The 14,168-nt window shown below is 36.0% G+C and overlaps 1 protein-coding gene across 1 annotated transcript in view; it reads left to right on the plus strand.

Annotated features, from left to right (window-relative positions):
* OTOG (otogelin) overlaps positions 1–14,168 on the plus strand; it is a gene marked incomplete at its 5' end in the record, with an annotated part of 95,809 nt that overhangs the window by 48,294 nt on the left and 33,347 nt on the right. Inside the window, 4 exon segments of the mRNA XM_015825376.1 lie at positions 2,415–2,571; positions 3,924–3,950; positions 5,783–5,950; positions 9,717–9,995. Coding sequence (XP_015680862.1) covers positions 2,415–2,571; positions 3,924–3,950; positions 5,783–5,950; positions 9,717–9,995 — 631 coding nt within the window.

Below are 14,168 nucleotides of genomic sequence, written 5' to 3' on the forward strand. Positions count from 1 at the left end.
AAGAGAGAGAGAAAAGAGAGAGAAAGGAATGTGAGAGAAAAAAGAGAGAGAGGAAAGAGGGAGGGAGAGAAGAAAGAGAGAGGAAAGAGAGATGAAAGAGAGAAAGAGTGAGGAAAGAGAGAGAGAGAGAAAAGAGAGAAAGGAAAGTGAGAGAAGAAAGAGAGAGAGAGGAATGTGAGAGAAAAAAGAGAGAGAGAGGAAAGAAAGAGAGAGAGGAAAGAGAGAGAGAGGAAAGAGAGAAAGAGAGGAGAGAGAGAAATAGAGAGGGAAGAGAGAGAGGAAAGAGAAAGAGAGGGAGAGAAATAGGGAGAGAAAGAGAGGGAGAGGAAAGAGAGAAAGAGAAATAGAAAGGGAGAGAGTAAAGAGAGTGAGAGAGAGGAAAGAGAAAGAGAGGGGGAGAGGAAAGTGAAAGAGAGAAAGAGAGGGAGAGAAAGGGAGAGAAAGAGACGGAGAGGAAAAAGAGAGAAAGTGGAAAGAGGGAGAGGGAGAGGGAGAGGAAGAGGAAAGAGAAAAAGAGAGAGGAAAGAGAGAGAAAGAGAGAGGAAAGAGAGAGAGGAAAGGGAAAGAGAGAAAGAAAGTGGAAAGAGAGAGAGAGAAAGAGAGAGGAAAGAGAGAGGAAAGAAAGAGAGGGAGAGGAAAGAGAGAAAGAGAAAGAGAGGGGGAGAGGAAAGAGGGAGAGGAAAGAGAGTGAGAGAGGAAAGAGATTGGGAGAGGAAGAGGAAAGAGAAAAAGAGAGAGGAAAGAGAAAGAAAGAAAGAGAAAAAGAGAGGAAAGAGAGTGAGAGGAAAGAGGGAGAGGGAGAGAGAGGAAAGAGGGAGAGAGGAAGATAACACTTTACCTTTATTTTAAATACACACACATATATATACATATGCATATGCATATGCATATGCATATGCATATACCTATACCTATACCTATACCTATACCTATACCTATACCTATACATAATAAAGCTAAAAAAGGATATATGCTGTGTTATATTTATTTTAGATATCAAAAGGATTTTGCGGCTCCCAGTGTTTTGTTTTCATTGGGAAACGTGTCCAAGTGGCTCTTTGAGTGTTTTGGGTTGCCTACCCCTGTGCTAGCCTTAGTCTTTAAGGAGAGATAGTTTTGTGTAGTAGTTAAAATATCAGACTAGAAACCGGGAGACTGTGAGTTCTAGTCCTACCTTAGGAACAAAGCCAGTTGGGTCTGTCATACCTTCTGGCTCTGGAAAACAGGCAAAGGCAAATTACTTGTCCAGGCAGTCTCTGAGAATTGGACACAATTGAATGGAAGATAAAAAAATGATATTTAAAGTGCTAAATGTCTTAGGACTTGATCTTCCAAGAGATTGCCTTTTTCCATGTCTGTCCAGCTGTTAATTCCTGAGGGACATGTCTTTTTTGAACTGTCAAAAACTTGCCTTTCTTGCATGCGGAAGTATAATGACATTATTCAAGTTTTATTCGTTTCATTTATTTAATGCATTTCTATCTCTCTTGCTTCCAGTCAAACCAATCTATAAAAAGAAAAAAAAATGTGAATGATTGACCTACCATTTCTAACTTCTAGCAAATGTATCAATACAGGCCTGAGCAGAGTTCCAGATTTGAAAAGCAAATCTGATGTAAATATGAGAAATACTTGAAATGAAGCATGCCTTTTCCCTTGGATTGCCATCAGCTGCAAAAACAGCCATGCAAGCCCAGGAAAAGACACAATTATTTTAAAGTGTTCTGCCAAGATGCAGGAGCCTGCCCACAAATACAACATGTCATATTTTTCTTTTGAATCCATGTTTTTGTATAATCCTCTATAATAGGAGGTCAGTTATCTTTATACGGGCATATGTTCTTGTCAATACAGAAGTTATTTTTTTCTCAGTAATAATTTATCTCATTTCACTAGTTAAATAATATAAATGTCAGAAAATTTATGTATGCATAGGACGTAAACTATAAATTTAAATGTTCATTTAATTAAATTTCACCAAAGAAAATCTGCTTTCGGATACCAGGAAATTCTCAAAAAGGGGGAGAGGAGTAGATAAATGAGAAGGTTTTAGTAGTAAATGGTTACTACTAAAACCTTCTCATTTATCTATTCCTCTCCCCCTTTTTGAGAGTTTACTGGTAGCCAAAAGCAGATTTTCTTTGGTGAAAGTGGCTGCAAAGAGAAGGAGAAACTGGCTAAGGGCATCTTCTTCCCTTAGTTGGAGCATCTGTGGATTGGAATTCAGAGAATGTTCCCACCAGCAGGAGAAAATTTAGGATTGGACTGTAATGTCAAATACAGATAAGTAATAAATATTATGTGACATGTTTCATAGACATGTCCCTAAAATTTACTTCAGATGCTTGCTCTTTATGTATAAGTCAGTATTTAAGTAGGGGATGATTTATTATAGTAATGTTTACATTTTTCAGGTTGATGTCACTTGGTTTTATTCAAACTGTTTGATTGACACATGTGGTTGTAACCAGGGAGGGGATTGTGAATGTTTCTGTACAAGTGTTTCAGCCTATGCTCATCAGTGTTGTCAACAAGGAGTTACAGTAGACTGGAGATCTCCTAGACTATGTCGTAAGTATGACAATCAGAATACATTTACAAACCTTGCAAAGCCATACTATCAGTTTGATTTTGCTTTTTCATCCATGCATATTCAGCTGGCTTTTAATTGTATAATTTTCCTTTCTTGCATTCAATATTGGCTAAAACTCCTGCAGTTTTATGAATCAGGCATATTAAATATAATACAAAAGGATCAGTCATTGTAGTTCATCCATCCATCCATTCATCCATCCATCCATCCCAAGCTACTGATAAGTGCTGTCCTATGTCTCAGTGACTTTTATCTTTCAGTTAATTATGCTATCAGTGATATCCTATCCCAGTGGTGGCAAACCTAAGGCACGGGTGCCAGAGGCGGCACTCAGAGCCCTCTCTGTGGGCACGGCGCCATCGCCCCAGTCCTAGGCCTTCAGCTGGGTTTTATAAAACCTTTTTGCTTTAGGCCTCCGCCGCCATGTGCAAAAAAAAGAGGTTCAATCAAATCAGTCAATTTCAACTTCTCGTGGGAAAAAAATCTTGCAAAGTTGGAATTGATTGATTGAACTTTTTAGTCCCACCCAGTCTGCCGTTACCACTGCAGCCACGCCCACCCAATTGGCTACACCCACCCAATTGGCCACACCCACCCGGCACCCGACGATGCATAAGTGGGTTTTGGGTTGCAGTTTGGGCACTCGGTCTCTAAAAGGTTTGCCATCACTGTCCTATCCTATTATTAGAACTATTAACAGGCAGCCAAGTTTCTTATATACCGTAGAAGCTTCATTATCACACCTGCTGTAGGCTTATATATAAATACAAATTCAAAATTGCAACCATAGACTGCAGACAATTAGCCCATTTCTGATTTATATCTGGAATTCTGTTTTCAGTATCAAATATAAGTGAGATGAGGAAAGTAGGGAAATACTGTATGTGTAAAGATTTTTTTATGTCGGTTAGGTTAAACTGTAGACTTAGCAATAATTTGAATAATATCTTGCAAGCAAACTTTAGTCTGAGAGCACAGCTCTTTTTTCTCATTCTTACAACTTGTACTTGACTGATGGGTTAAAATGATATCCTGCACTTAAGTATTTGGAGAATGTCTGTGGTTGCTATTTTAAATTTGGATTATTATTCTGATACAAATGTGATTTGTGTTCATAGACAACTGTGATATTGTTCATTATAGGAAGGACAACTAAAATTATTATTATACCACTAGAGGTCATAAAAGGATAAGTATTTTCCTATTACAGTCAGAGAAAAAAGTTTAATTCATTTCTGGCAGCTTTAATTTGTCTTCTCAATGGACATGAAAGCAAAATGACTTGTGTATGCATACATACATTCTAATTGTTTGCTTTTGTTTTTTATAGCATATGATTGTGAATATATCAATAAAGGTAAGCAATGATGTGAGAACTAAGTATTTTTCCTTATGCCCCCTTCCATGTTAGTAATACTTTGGGTAATGCATTGGACTATGTTATTATTTAAATATATTTGTGTAACTGTGTCATTATAGTGTTGAAATACAATAAATAATCTAACAATTTGTCAGGCAGGTAGATCCACAGAATTATTCTTTGCATCTCAGACCTAGTTACATTCCTATAGTCTTGATCAGTTAGCGTTTATTTTGAGAAGTGTAGAAACTCAGGTAGAAAATCAAGGAGAATATGAAAAGAAAAAGTTGAAGACAGTAAGCATACTGTATCTCAGTAGAAATAATCTATAGCAATTTTTCTTTTCCTTAGCAATTTTATGCTCTAAATATTTTATGTTTAGCTTAACTGTTGATGTTTAAACGTTGCTCATTCTTTTGTTTTCCATTAGGAAAAAAGGTTTTTTTTTATTTAGCCCAATGCTTTAGTACTTATATATAATGTTTCAAGTATTTTCTGATTTGATTATTTGGGTAATATGCTATATTAATTTTTTTTAAGTATCACTGTATATTGCAGCTGTTTAATTCATCATGGATCTTTGGTTTTGCCATGTAGTAATAGCACATAGTGCCTTGGAATCTACCAATTTACTTCCTAAGCAGTTACAAACATTTCATAATATCACAGAAGCTCAGTCAATATTTAGAAGGTCCTAATTTCAAAATACGAGTCCAGATATTTGCCAGATTGAACCCTCTGGGCTTTTGTGATAGTTGAGGGTGCCCCACATGTGTTTAAAATACTTTTTCCATATTGCTGTTACATTCTTAAAAATAATCTGCATGCCCAGCCTGTGTGCCATAAGATGTACAATGGGGAAGTATGAAAATAGGAAAGCAATTAGTGTCATAGCATTTTCATAATTAGAGCCAAATAATCTCTTTACCACATTCTAATTAACAATAGCTCTCACAAAATGCTACTTGGGGTACATGTCCTCTCAGACCATTCCTTTGGGGTCTTGATATGAGGAAACAAGTAAATCCAGCAGGTGAGGAACACAGACAGGTAGTCCTCGACTTATGACCACAATTGAACCCCAGATTTATGTTGTTAAGTGAGACATTTGTTAACTGAATTTTACCCCATTTTATTACTTTTCCTGCCACAGTTGTTGACTGAATCACTGCAATTATTAAGTTAGTAACTATCTGGCTTCCCCATTGACTTTGCTTGTCAGAAGGGCACAAAAGATGATCACATGACCCCGGAATACTGCAACCATCATAAATATGAACCAGTTGCCTAGCAACTGAATTTTGATCATGTAACCACGAGGCTGCTGCAATGGCTATAAATGAAAAACGGTCATAAGTCACTTTTTTCAGCGCCATTGTAATTTTGAATGGTCACTAAACAAACTGTTGTAAGTCAAGAACTACCTGTACAGATTTACTGCTTACTACTTCCAATATTTGGAATATGTATTTAGTGTAGATAGATAGTTCTTTTTTTGGCTGATTTTGGTTAAGTAGGCTGACTTTCTTTTTCTTCATTCCTTCTTTACTGAATTTTACCCTTTTCACCCACTTTAATAAATGTGTAATGTAATTATCTTTCAATTTGACAGATGAAAATAAGGTTCAGGCAGGTTATTTATGAAATCAAGTTTGCAAGAGGTCTGTAGTTTTAAATCAGTTTTTGTCAAAGAACTGTAATGCTTATTAATGGGAATGTTTGCTAATGATTGTGTTTTCTTTTTGCTGCTGTAGGACTGACTAGTAAATTCATGATACAGACATTGAGACAAACTCATCAGAAAATGTAATTTTTTTCTTTCCTGACAGTTCTGGGAAAAGGTCCCTACAAATTGGTTAGCTATTTGGATGGAAAAACTATAATTGCAGCAAAACTGCAGGATGGTTCTGTTTTCCCAGCAAGAGAAGATGACTTAGCTTCGGGGGATGCTTTAACCTTCATGCTAACATCACCACTGTATAAGCCCAAAGCACATGGTAAATCTAGTAACTCTATAAAATAATTGCTTTAGATCTATGGTACTCAACCTCAGCAACTTTAAGATCCATGGATTTTAATTCCCCAAATTTTCCAACTAGCATGCTGGTTGGGGAATTCTGGGAATTTAAGTCCATACATCTTAAAGCTGTGGTGGTTGAAAAACACCACCAATACTTATATCAGAAGCAGTTTTTTTTAAAAAAAATATTCAAGATACTGGTTCACAAATAAGAGGAGCACAATATAATGGTCATATTGTATTAATAAACATTCAGAGACGTCTGACTGGTTAATATTACTGGTAGAAATTATGTAGATGGCTTTTGTTCAGAGCCAGCAAAACAATTTTTATATTCTCACAGCCAAATTAACAAAAGTGATTTGCCCCACTTCAGAAGTTAAGAAAGTTTTATAGCTGAAGCACTAAATTTCCCTAATCAGCTTCAGTGTTTTTTTTATATGACCATCTACCAAGGTCTCCATTTAGAGAGCAGATTTTTACAAGGCAATTGCTGATTTATAAATAACATGACACTTAGTTTTCAGATTGACAACTTTGTAAACACAGTAGGCTTAAAATTCCTAATACAGGGCAGGTAGAGAAACCTAAGAGGAAATTTGGAAATTAACACCAGCTGGCTAGCTATGACACTAATGAGATACAAACAGGTCAGCTGAAGATATATTATAATGGTTGGCAGCAAATTGAGATTATGGTTAAGTGAGAAGCTACAACTGTACAAAAATACCTTTTTAAAGATAATTGCCATTAATTGTGTTCTTCACTAAAATATGGATTTTGCCAACTCCTTGGGATTACTTAGTTGGATAGATGTCTTGGCTGTGTACATGTATTTTCACATTTCTAAAATGTACATTTTATCCATTTTTGCCTCTCTGCCTTTTGAAATAAAAGTAAATGCAAGCATTAGAATCAGTGATACTTACATTCTAAAGTTTAACATGATTCTTGTCATAGAAGAAATGCCCATTTATCTATAAAGCGGCTGGTTAGCTGCAAAACTAATGAAATACAAACAGGTCAACTGAGGATATAATATAGTGGATTGGCAGCAAATTGAGATTATGGTTAGTTGAGAAGGAAATAGAAAGGAAGCATATTGCTGAAAAATATCTGGGAAAAAAGGATATTACTAGAATAATGATAAAAGGTAGTCTATTTCACATCACCAGTTAAAATGAACATTAAATGAATATTTTTATGAGTAACATATATATATGGAAAGACTAGAGTGTTGCTATCAGCTGACCTAGTGACAGTGAATGAGTCTAAGGCAGGGGTCTTCAAACTTGGCCCTTTTGTGACTTGTGGACTTCAACTCCCAGAATTCCTTAGCCAGCATCTAAGGTTTAAGGTCTTGACATAAACCTTTTCAGCTACATTGTTTGAATTCAGTGTTTATGAAGTTAATAATAGTTCCAAGATTTAGTTGTCAGTTATTGAATTTTTTTTCTTGAAAATCCACTTTTGGAAAGTAATCTGTTCCTTTTCAATTTTAACATTCTATCTCAACATTCTCTTCATAATTTTGATTTGGAAAATACAAAGCCCTTACATTCACCAATCTTTATTATGATTTAGCAAGCAATGGCTGCCTATACTACAATAAGCAAATTTTCAGCTTCAGTAGTTAAAGAAAATATTAGCTGCTTCTCTCTTTCTTCATACACTAAATACATTTTATGTTGGAAAATTAAATACTATTCTAGGATAATGAATTATAACATCCCTTAAGGTCTGTTTAATGGATGAGGACCATTGATTTTATAGTAATCTTATGATAACGTTAAGCAGAATTATGCAGTGTACTGTGAAATAATATTTGGGACAAAAGATGTCCAGTTGGATCAGAATTCTATTACCCTTTTAATAAGCATTACTTTAAATGCTTTTTAATTACTTTCCATCAACTGGAAATCAGTATAATCAGTTTTAAAAAGCATTTTTTACATTTTAGTTATTTGAATAATGCATTGGTTGAGAGAGGGAGATGAATGGAAAGTTTATCATCTTAGAAAGTGTGTAATTTTGTTAAATGTAATTTTCTTTGTTTCAAATTTCTTCATTCTGTATTTTCAGAAATTCCAGAATTGAAAGAGTGGCAATATTATAAGTACACAGTTTTGGATTAAGTTGTGAGCTTGACAGAATCTGGCTATACTTTAACAAAATAACAATCATAATAGCTTAAATAGTTTATTATTGCAGAAACAGATTAGAACAATTTCATAATAAAACAGGTACATCAAAATCAAAACATAATATAGCTAATAATATATCGAAATAACAGTTATTTACAACTGTATCAATAACAACTGTATTAATAACATTATTTAGGTAAGACATTACTGGCCTTTTCCCAATTGAAAAAGTAGTTTGCGTTCCATCCCAGACAGTATTCAGAATATGGTTACATGACCTGAAATCACCTCCTGATCAACTAATAGGACATCTTTAGTCCTGCCAAAATATCATGTTGCATTGGGAAATATACCCCAAATACCTCTATGAAAGACTCAGTGCAATTATATAGTACATCGTTCTCAGTTTTGATCTCACCCTTCCATAGAGACAGAAGCAGCATTCTTTAGAATTGCTGCAAAAACTGCCCTCTAGATATTAGATTGGATGACAATCAACTTGCCAATGTAAAAGTTATTCTAGTATTCTGGGATGCAATCTTAAAGAAACAAATAATGGGATTGAGATCAAGCAAGGTGGCGCCTAACTGAAATTATTCTGGAGGTCAGAATATCTGGCACATTGTTTAAAGAATAATCTGGCCTATTCAAAACCTATTGAGATCACTACATTAATTGAAAATCCCACAATATCTTAGGGTGCAACTAAATAATTTCCACCAGGAATAGTGGAGGTTTTTTTACGGTTGAAAATTAATTTAAGTCAATAGCTAATACATGCTGTTTGCATTTGAGTTTTAACTGATGTCATACTAGTCTCAGCTGAAAGGCTGTTTGGATGCATCATGGACTCAGAAATAAGCCCCTTAGAAATCATGATTAAATAGCCTCAAATGGCCACTCTGACCTTAGAGACATATATTTGAAAATATGTCACAGGATAGCTATGATATTCCTTTGGCCTCAAATATTTTTTGTTCACCTGGTATATAATTACCACCTTTTCTATAGAACAACATTAAGCTGAGAACTACATTCCTTGCTACCTTGTCTTTTAATGACAGTATTGGACCCTTTAAGTGGAAAACATTTCTGAGATATTTAAAGATCTTAACCTGTTTAATAATATTTCCATTAATTTGCTATTTATGTTATTATCTAGGGGGAATCTTTGAAAAGATTATATTTTTTTTGTAATTGATAGGTAACATCCAAGTCTCTGTAATTAATAATTACAGTTGATTTATGCTCTGCTCAGTCCTATAGGTGAAATTGAGGTAATGGCTGTATCATCTGCACATAAAAATAAAGCATCAGGTCTATCAATCAAGCTTAGCAGGGATGTTTCAGTTTTGTCACTTTTGCCACCACATCTAAAATTAAATAGCAAAGGGGCTAAATTACACCACAGCAGAATGCTGACCTTGGTTGTTCACCCAAATTTGGATGTAGATATCACCATGCAACATTTTAATAAGTGTCAGCCGCCGCCTATTAATGGAATTATAATTGACATATAACCTAGATATTAGAAGCTAATCACTAAAAACTACCCTTGGCCATTTCATCATATTTCTTCATTGTTTTTTTGCTTTTCAGACCCACACCTGGTTTCACTGGAAGCAGCTGACAGACCAAATTATTTTCTTTATTTAGCTTCTAATAATACCCTTGTTCTTTCCAAGTGGGAAAGAAATGAACATTTTCAGAACAGATCAACATTTGCCATCCACAAAAACACATGGTTCTCAGGATATAGTTCTTTTGAATCATTTGCCATACCAGGATTATTCATCTACATTTCAGCTTCCTCTGTGACTGTTGTTAAATTTCATCATTCTGAGGCATTCAGACTCTCTACACTTTTTAAACTTGTAGGTAAGTAATTGAATATTGAACACACTGGTTGTATTTTCATATGGTTTTGCTATACTTTATATGAAACCCCTGTATTAAGAAAGTGAAAGCTATAAAAACTTTCATGGAGAGGAGGCCAGTATCATTTAGGTACTGAACTGCTTATTCATTAAAAGATTGATAACTGATGGCTATCCAGAGGTTACTGAAGTTTTAACAACTGTAGTCAACTTGATTAGTAGTGATAAATGCTGCCACTTTTATTCAGCATATATGGAGGGCCAAAAGTCCGTTGCTTTTCTCTTAGAATCACAGATTCACTTGCATATAATCTATATGCAAGAAATGTCTTTATGTGTGGATAAAGAAATTTCTGAAAACCTTTTTTTTTCATCAACACATTTCAACCTGGAATCTGGGGAGAGGGGTGTCAGTCATTATAAAATTAACATCTAACATTTCTTAATTGATTTACTACACGATACTCAGTTGTGATATAAATAAATAGCAAGACAATAGAATAATACAATGTTTCATTTAATGTGAATTTTTCTACAGGGCAAAATTAAATAGAACTATAAGGAGAGGAATGAAGGTGAATATACTGTACATGTCCCAGGATAACGTTGCAGGATCCAACAGTTACCAGAACCAGAGGTTTAGTCTTCTGAGCTTTTGGACTTATGCTGGAGCCCATCCTCAGGGAACTTTTCTCTAGCAGAGTGTGTGCTTTGGGCTACTCTGCATGTGGTATTTATATGATGCCTGTTGTGTGTGGCTTTTTAGTTGTTGATTGGGGTGATGGCTGGCTATTAAGTTGTTGGCCGTGATTTCCTTGTGCTGCCTAGCCCTTGCCTGCTAAATACTTAAGCTGGTGGTAAATCAGCACTCCTGTTGACTGATGAGGGGTGTGTTTTCCAGGCTGTTTTTGTGCCTGCTCATCCAACAATCTTAATAGCTGCAGAATTTAATGCATGTTCATTGCAGTGTGAGGCTACCAATGAGTTCGGGTCTCCTCGTCTGACCACTCGCTTGTATTCTGGCAATCTGGTGGCTAGCTTCCTCCCTGTCTGTCCTACATAGTCACATGAGCAATCCTTGTAGGGGATCTGCTAGATTATATTGGAAGTATCTCCCACCTCCAAGTGACCTTTATAATGCGTAATTTGTCCTTGTATGATAGCCTCTGGGCAGTGTGTGGCGCCTACTTGCAGATCGTGGAAGCTGTGTTCTACTGCTTCTGAAATGTTTTTGATGCATGGCAAGGAGTGCCCTGTAGTTGGTCTTGTGCTTTGTTTCTTCCTTTCTCTCCCCATCATGTTGTGTAGACATCTTGTAACAAATGATTGTAGGTACCCATTCTGCCTACAGGGAGAGATTTTTGTGTCTGTGCAGTATGTTTTGCTGCAGCAAAATATTTAAGTCACTGAATGTGGTGGAATGTAGTTTGGAGTCATAGGAGGGAGAGGCTCTTTCTCAGAGGGCAAAGACAGTGGAGCTTGGAATAACCTGGTAGGCAGGGTGAAGGGGAACGTCCCTCCCTAGCAATTCACAGAGTATATCTAATAGTTATACAGAGAGTTGTTTTAATCTGGCAAGATTCTGTTATAGGCAAACAATAAAGAACTGCTCAGAGTAATTCCATATCTTGCTCATGGTACTTTGGACCTGACATTGCACTTCATGCAAGATGGTATGGCTCTTAACATGCAAACCCTCTACTGATCAAGTGTTAATTTTCTAAAAAGTATTTTTAGGATAAATGTGTCAGCTACATATTTAATGTAAATGCAAATGAAGAGAACACTTTCCACTTTTCAAAAAAAAAAAATAGTATAATTCCTGTTCCCCAGCATCCTCGTTCAGTTATTTTTTGAAGAGATTAAAAACTCTCCAGAGAGTCCTGGGGAAGCTGTAGGAGATGCAAGTGAGAGGAAACAAAAGGGAAGAGAAATCGTGCTGGTAAGTTAAATTTACAATGTTTCTCAACCTTGATAACTTTAAAATATGTGGACTTTAATTCCCAGAATTCACTATCTTTTAAAATTGCCAATGTTGAGAAATACTGAGAATTGAAGTAGTACTTTCTATTTGCTGATAGAAAATCAATCTCAGTCATTGCAGTTTATCAGTTCCCAAACCACTTTAGAAATTTGACTGAATTAATTCAAGGTAATTTGCCACTTTCAAGACCTCCAAGCATTCATTCTGAATGCCTCCCCATCTGCAAAAATTAGAGACAGATTAGTAATCATTCAGATAAGAGGAGGCAATGAACATTTTAAAAAATGTTTAAGACAAGTTATCTACCCTTTAGCCAAGCATACTTTGAAAGAAGACATATACATATTAAATGCTACAGAGTCTCATGAATTTCAGAGTTCTTCAACTGATCAAAATGATTTCTATCAAAATTCAATAGAGGCGATATACCCATAATATTTCTAAAGCTATTGAAGTTATATCTTGTTTCCCCGAAAGTAAGACCTATTCTGAAAATAAGCCCTAGTTTGATTTTTGGGGGTGGGTCTAATATAAGCCCTACCCCCAAAATAAGCCCTAGTTTTGGGGCGAGGCACATGCCTAACAATCAAGCTAGGATGGGGTGGGGGGTGGAGCTGCCCACATGCTCTGCACCCATTTACCATTGCAGTCAGGCCTCCCATGAATTGACACGTGCCTCTCTTCGCTGGCCCACTTCTTCTGTGGCGCCCCTGGCCCTGCATTTCGCCATTGGAGGCCTTTCCGGAAGGCCTCTGCAGCCAAGAACTGAACTACAGATTGAATCCATAGTTCGGTTCTCAGCTGCAGAGGCCTTTTGAAAAAGCCTCTGACAGCAAAATGCAGACTGGAGCTCCATTCTCAGCTGCAGAGGCATTTCCTTCAGCCGCAGAAGAAATGGGCCGGCTGGGTGAGGCTCAAGGTGAGTGGAAAAGACACTCCCCAAAAATAAGACCTGGTGCCTCTTTTGGAGGCAAAAAAAAAAAAAAAAAGACCGGGTATTATTTTTGGGGAAACACGGTATGTTCCCAAATTCCCAGAGAACATGCTCTTAATACTTTCTTCAAAAGCTTCCAATATGTGCTTTTTAATCAAACATAAATAAGGTGAGTTGTATGGTCACAGATGGAGTGACTTTTATAATAGAATGGATGAACTATATGCTTTCCTTGTTATCAAATCTATTGAATTAAAAGGTTAGTAGTAGCGCTATTGAGACCCTTACTGGCAAACCATTTCTGAAAAACTTTGGCAAGAAAACTGCCTGCCCTGGCAGATTGAGAAGTGGACATAACTGAATGGACCAAAAAAATAAATAAATAAAGATAAGAATTTTTATCAGTTTGGGACATTATTTGGACCAAGCACAAATGTCATGCTTCTTTTATCTTTAAGAGGGAAAGGAGGAATTGCAAACTTTAATGGTCCCCTTCTCTAGTGTTCATATGTAGAAAATGGTGTCTGTTTTTTTAAAGGGAGAAGCTTTTGCTTTCTAGTTGTGCCAAAGAATCCTGTCCATGCCAGTGGAAAACTAAAACAATTTACCTCAGCAAGTAAGGTCGTATCAAATAATCGCGAGGCATTTCATTAATCTCCACATCTGTGGATTTGGGTTTCAGAGTTTTATGAGCAAAGAAACCTTGGGCTTGAATCTTTCTCCAGTGTTCTTTCGGAAGGCTGGGCGAACTGATGCAGGCTAATTACATGATCTAAAAATATAGCTGCATTTGTTAATGGAAATGTTACACCAGTTGTAGAGTGCAGAGGGAAAGGCAGATTAAATTTCCTGCTGATTATCATAAATTGCATATTAGATCAGAATCTTTCCAAGTGAGAACTGCTGTTCCGGAACATAAATATTGTGAGTAGGATAATAGATTGTTCAAACTTCCTTCTCAAGTAAAGATCTCCACAAATTTGTTCATGTGTTCTGAAACTTATCAAAAAACTATCAAAGAACCTTTGATAGAGATCAACATTTTCTGAAAGTCATGGAAAGATTCGGTTTTCATAAAAAATAAAACTGATCAATAAAAATAACCATGATGAATGTGTATATTTTCATACATATATGTGTATCACAATGTATCTTGTACATGTAGTTCACATGTAGTCATGATATATTTATCAGAATATTTTCAGTATAACTGATAGCAGTAATAAGATAATGAGTTTGCTATAACTATTTAAATT

Source organism: Protobothrops mucrosquamatus, unplaced genomic scaffold (assembly GCF_001527695.2).
Source record: "Protobothrops mucrosquamatus isolate PMUCROS unplaced genomic scaffold, P.Mucros_1.0 scaffold2605, whole genome shotgun sequence".
Lineage (NCBI taxonomy): Eukaryota > Metazoa > Chordata > Lepidosauria > Squamata > Viperidae > Protobothrops > Protobothrops mucrosquamatus.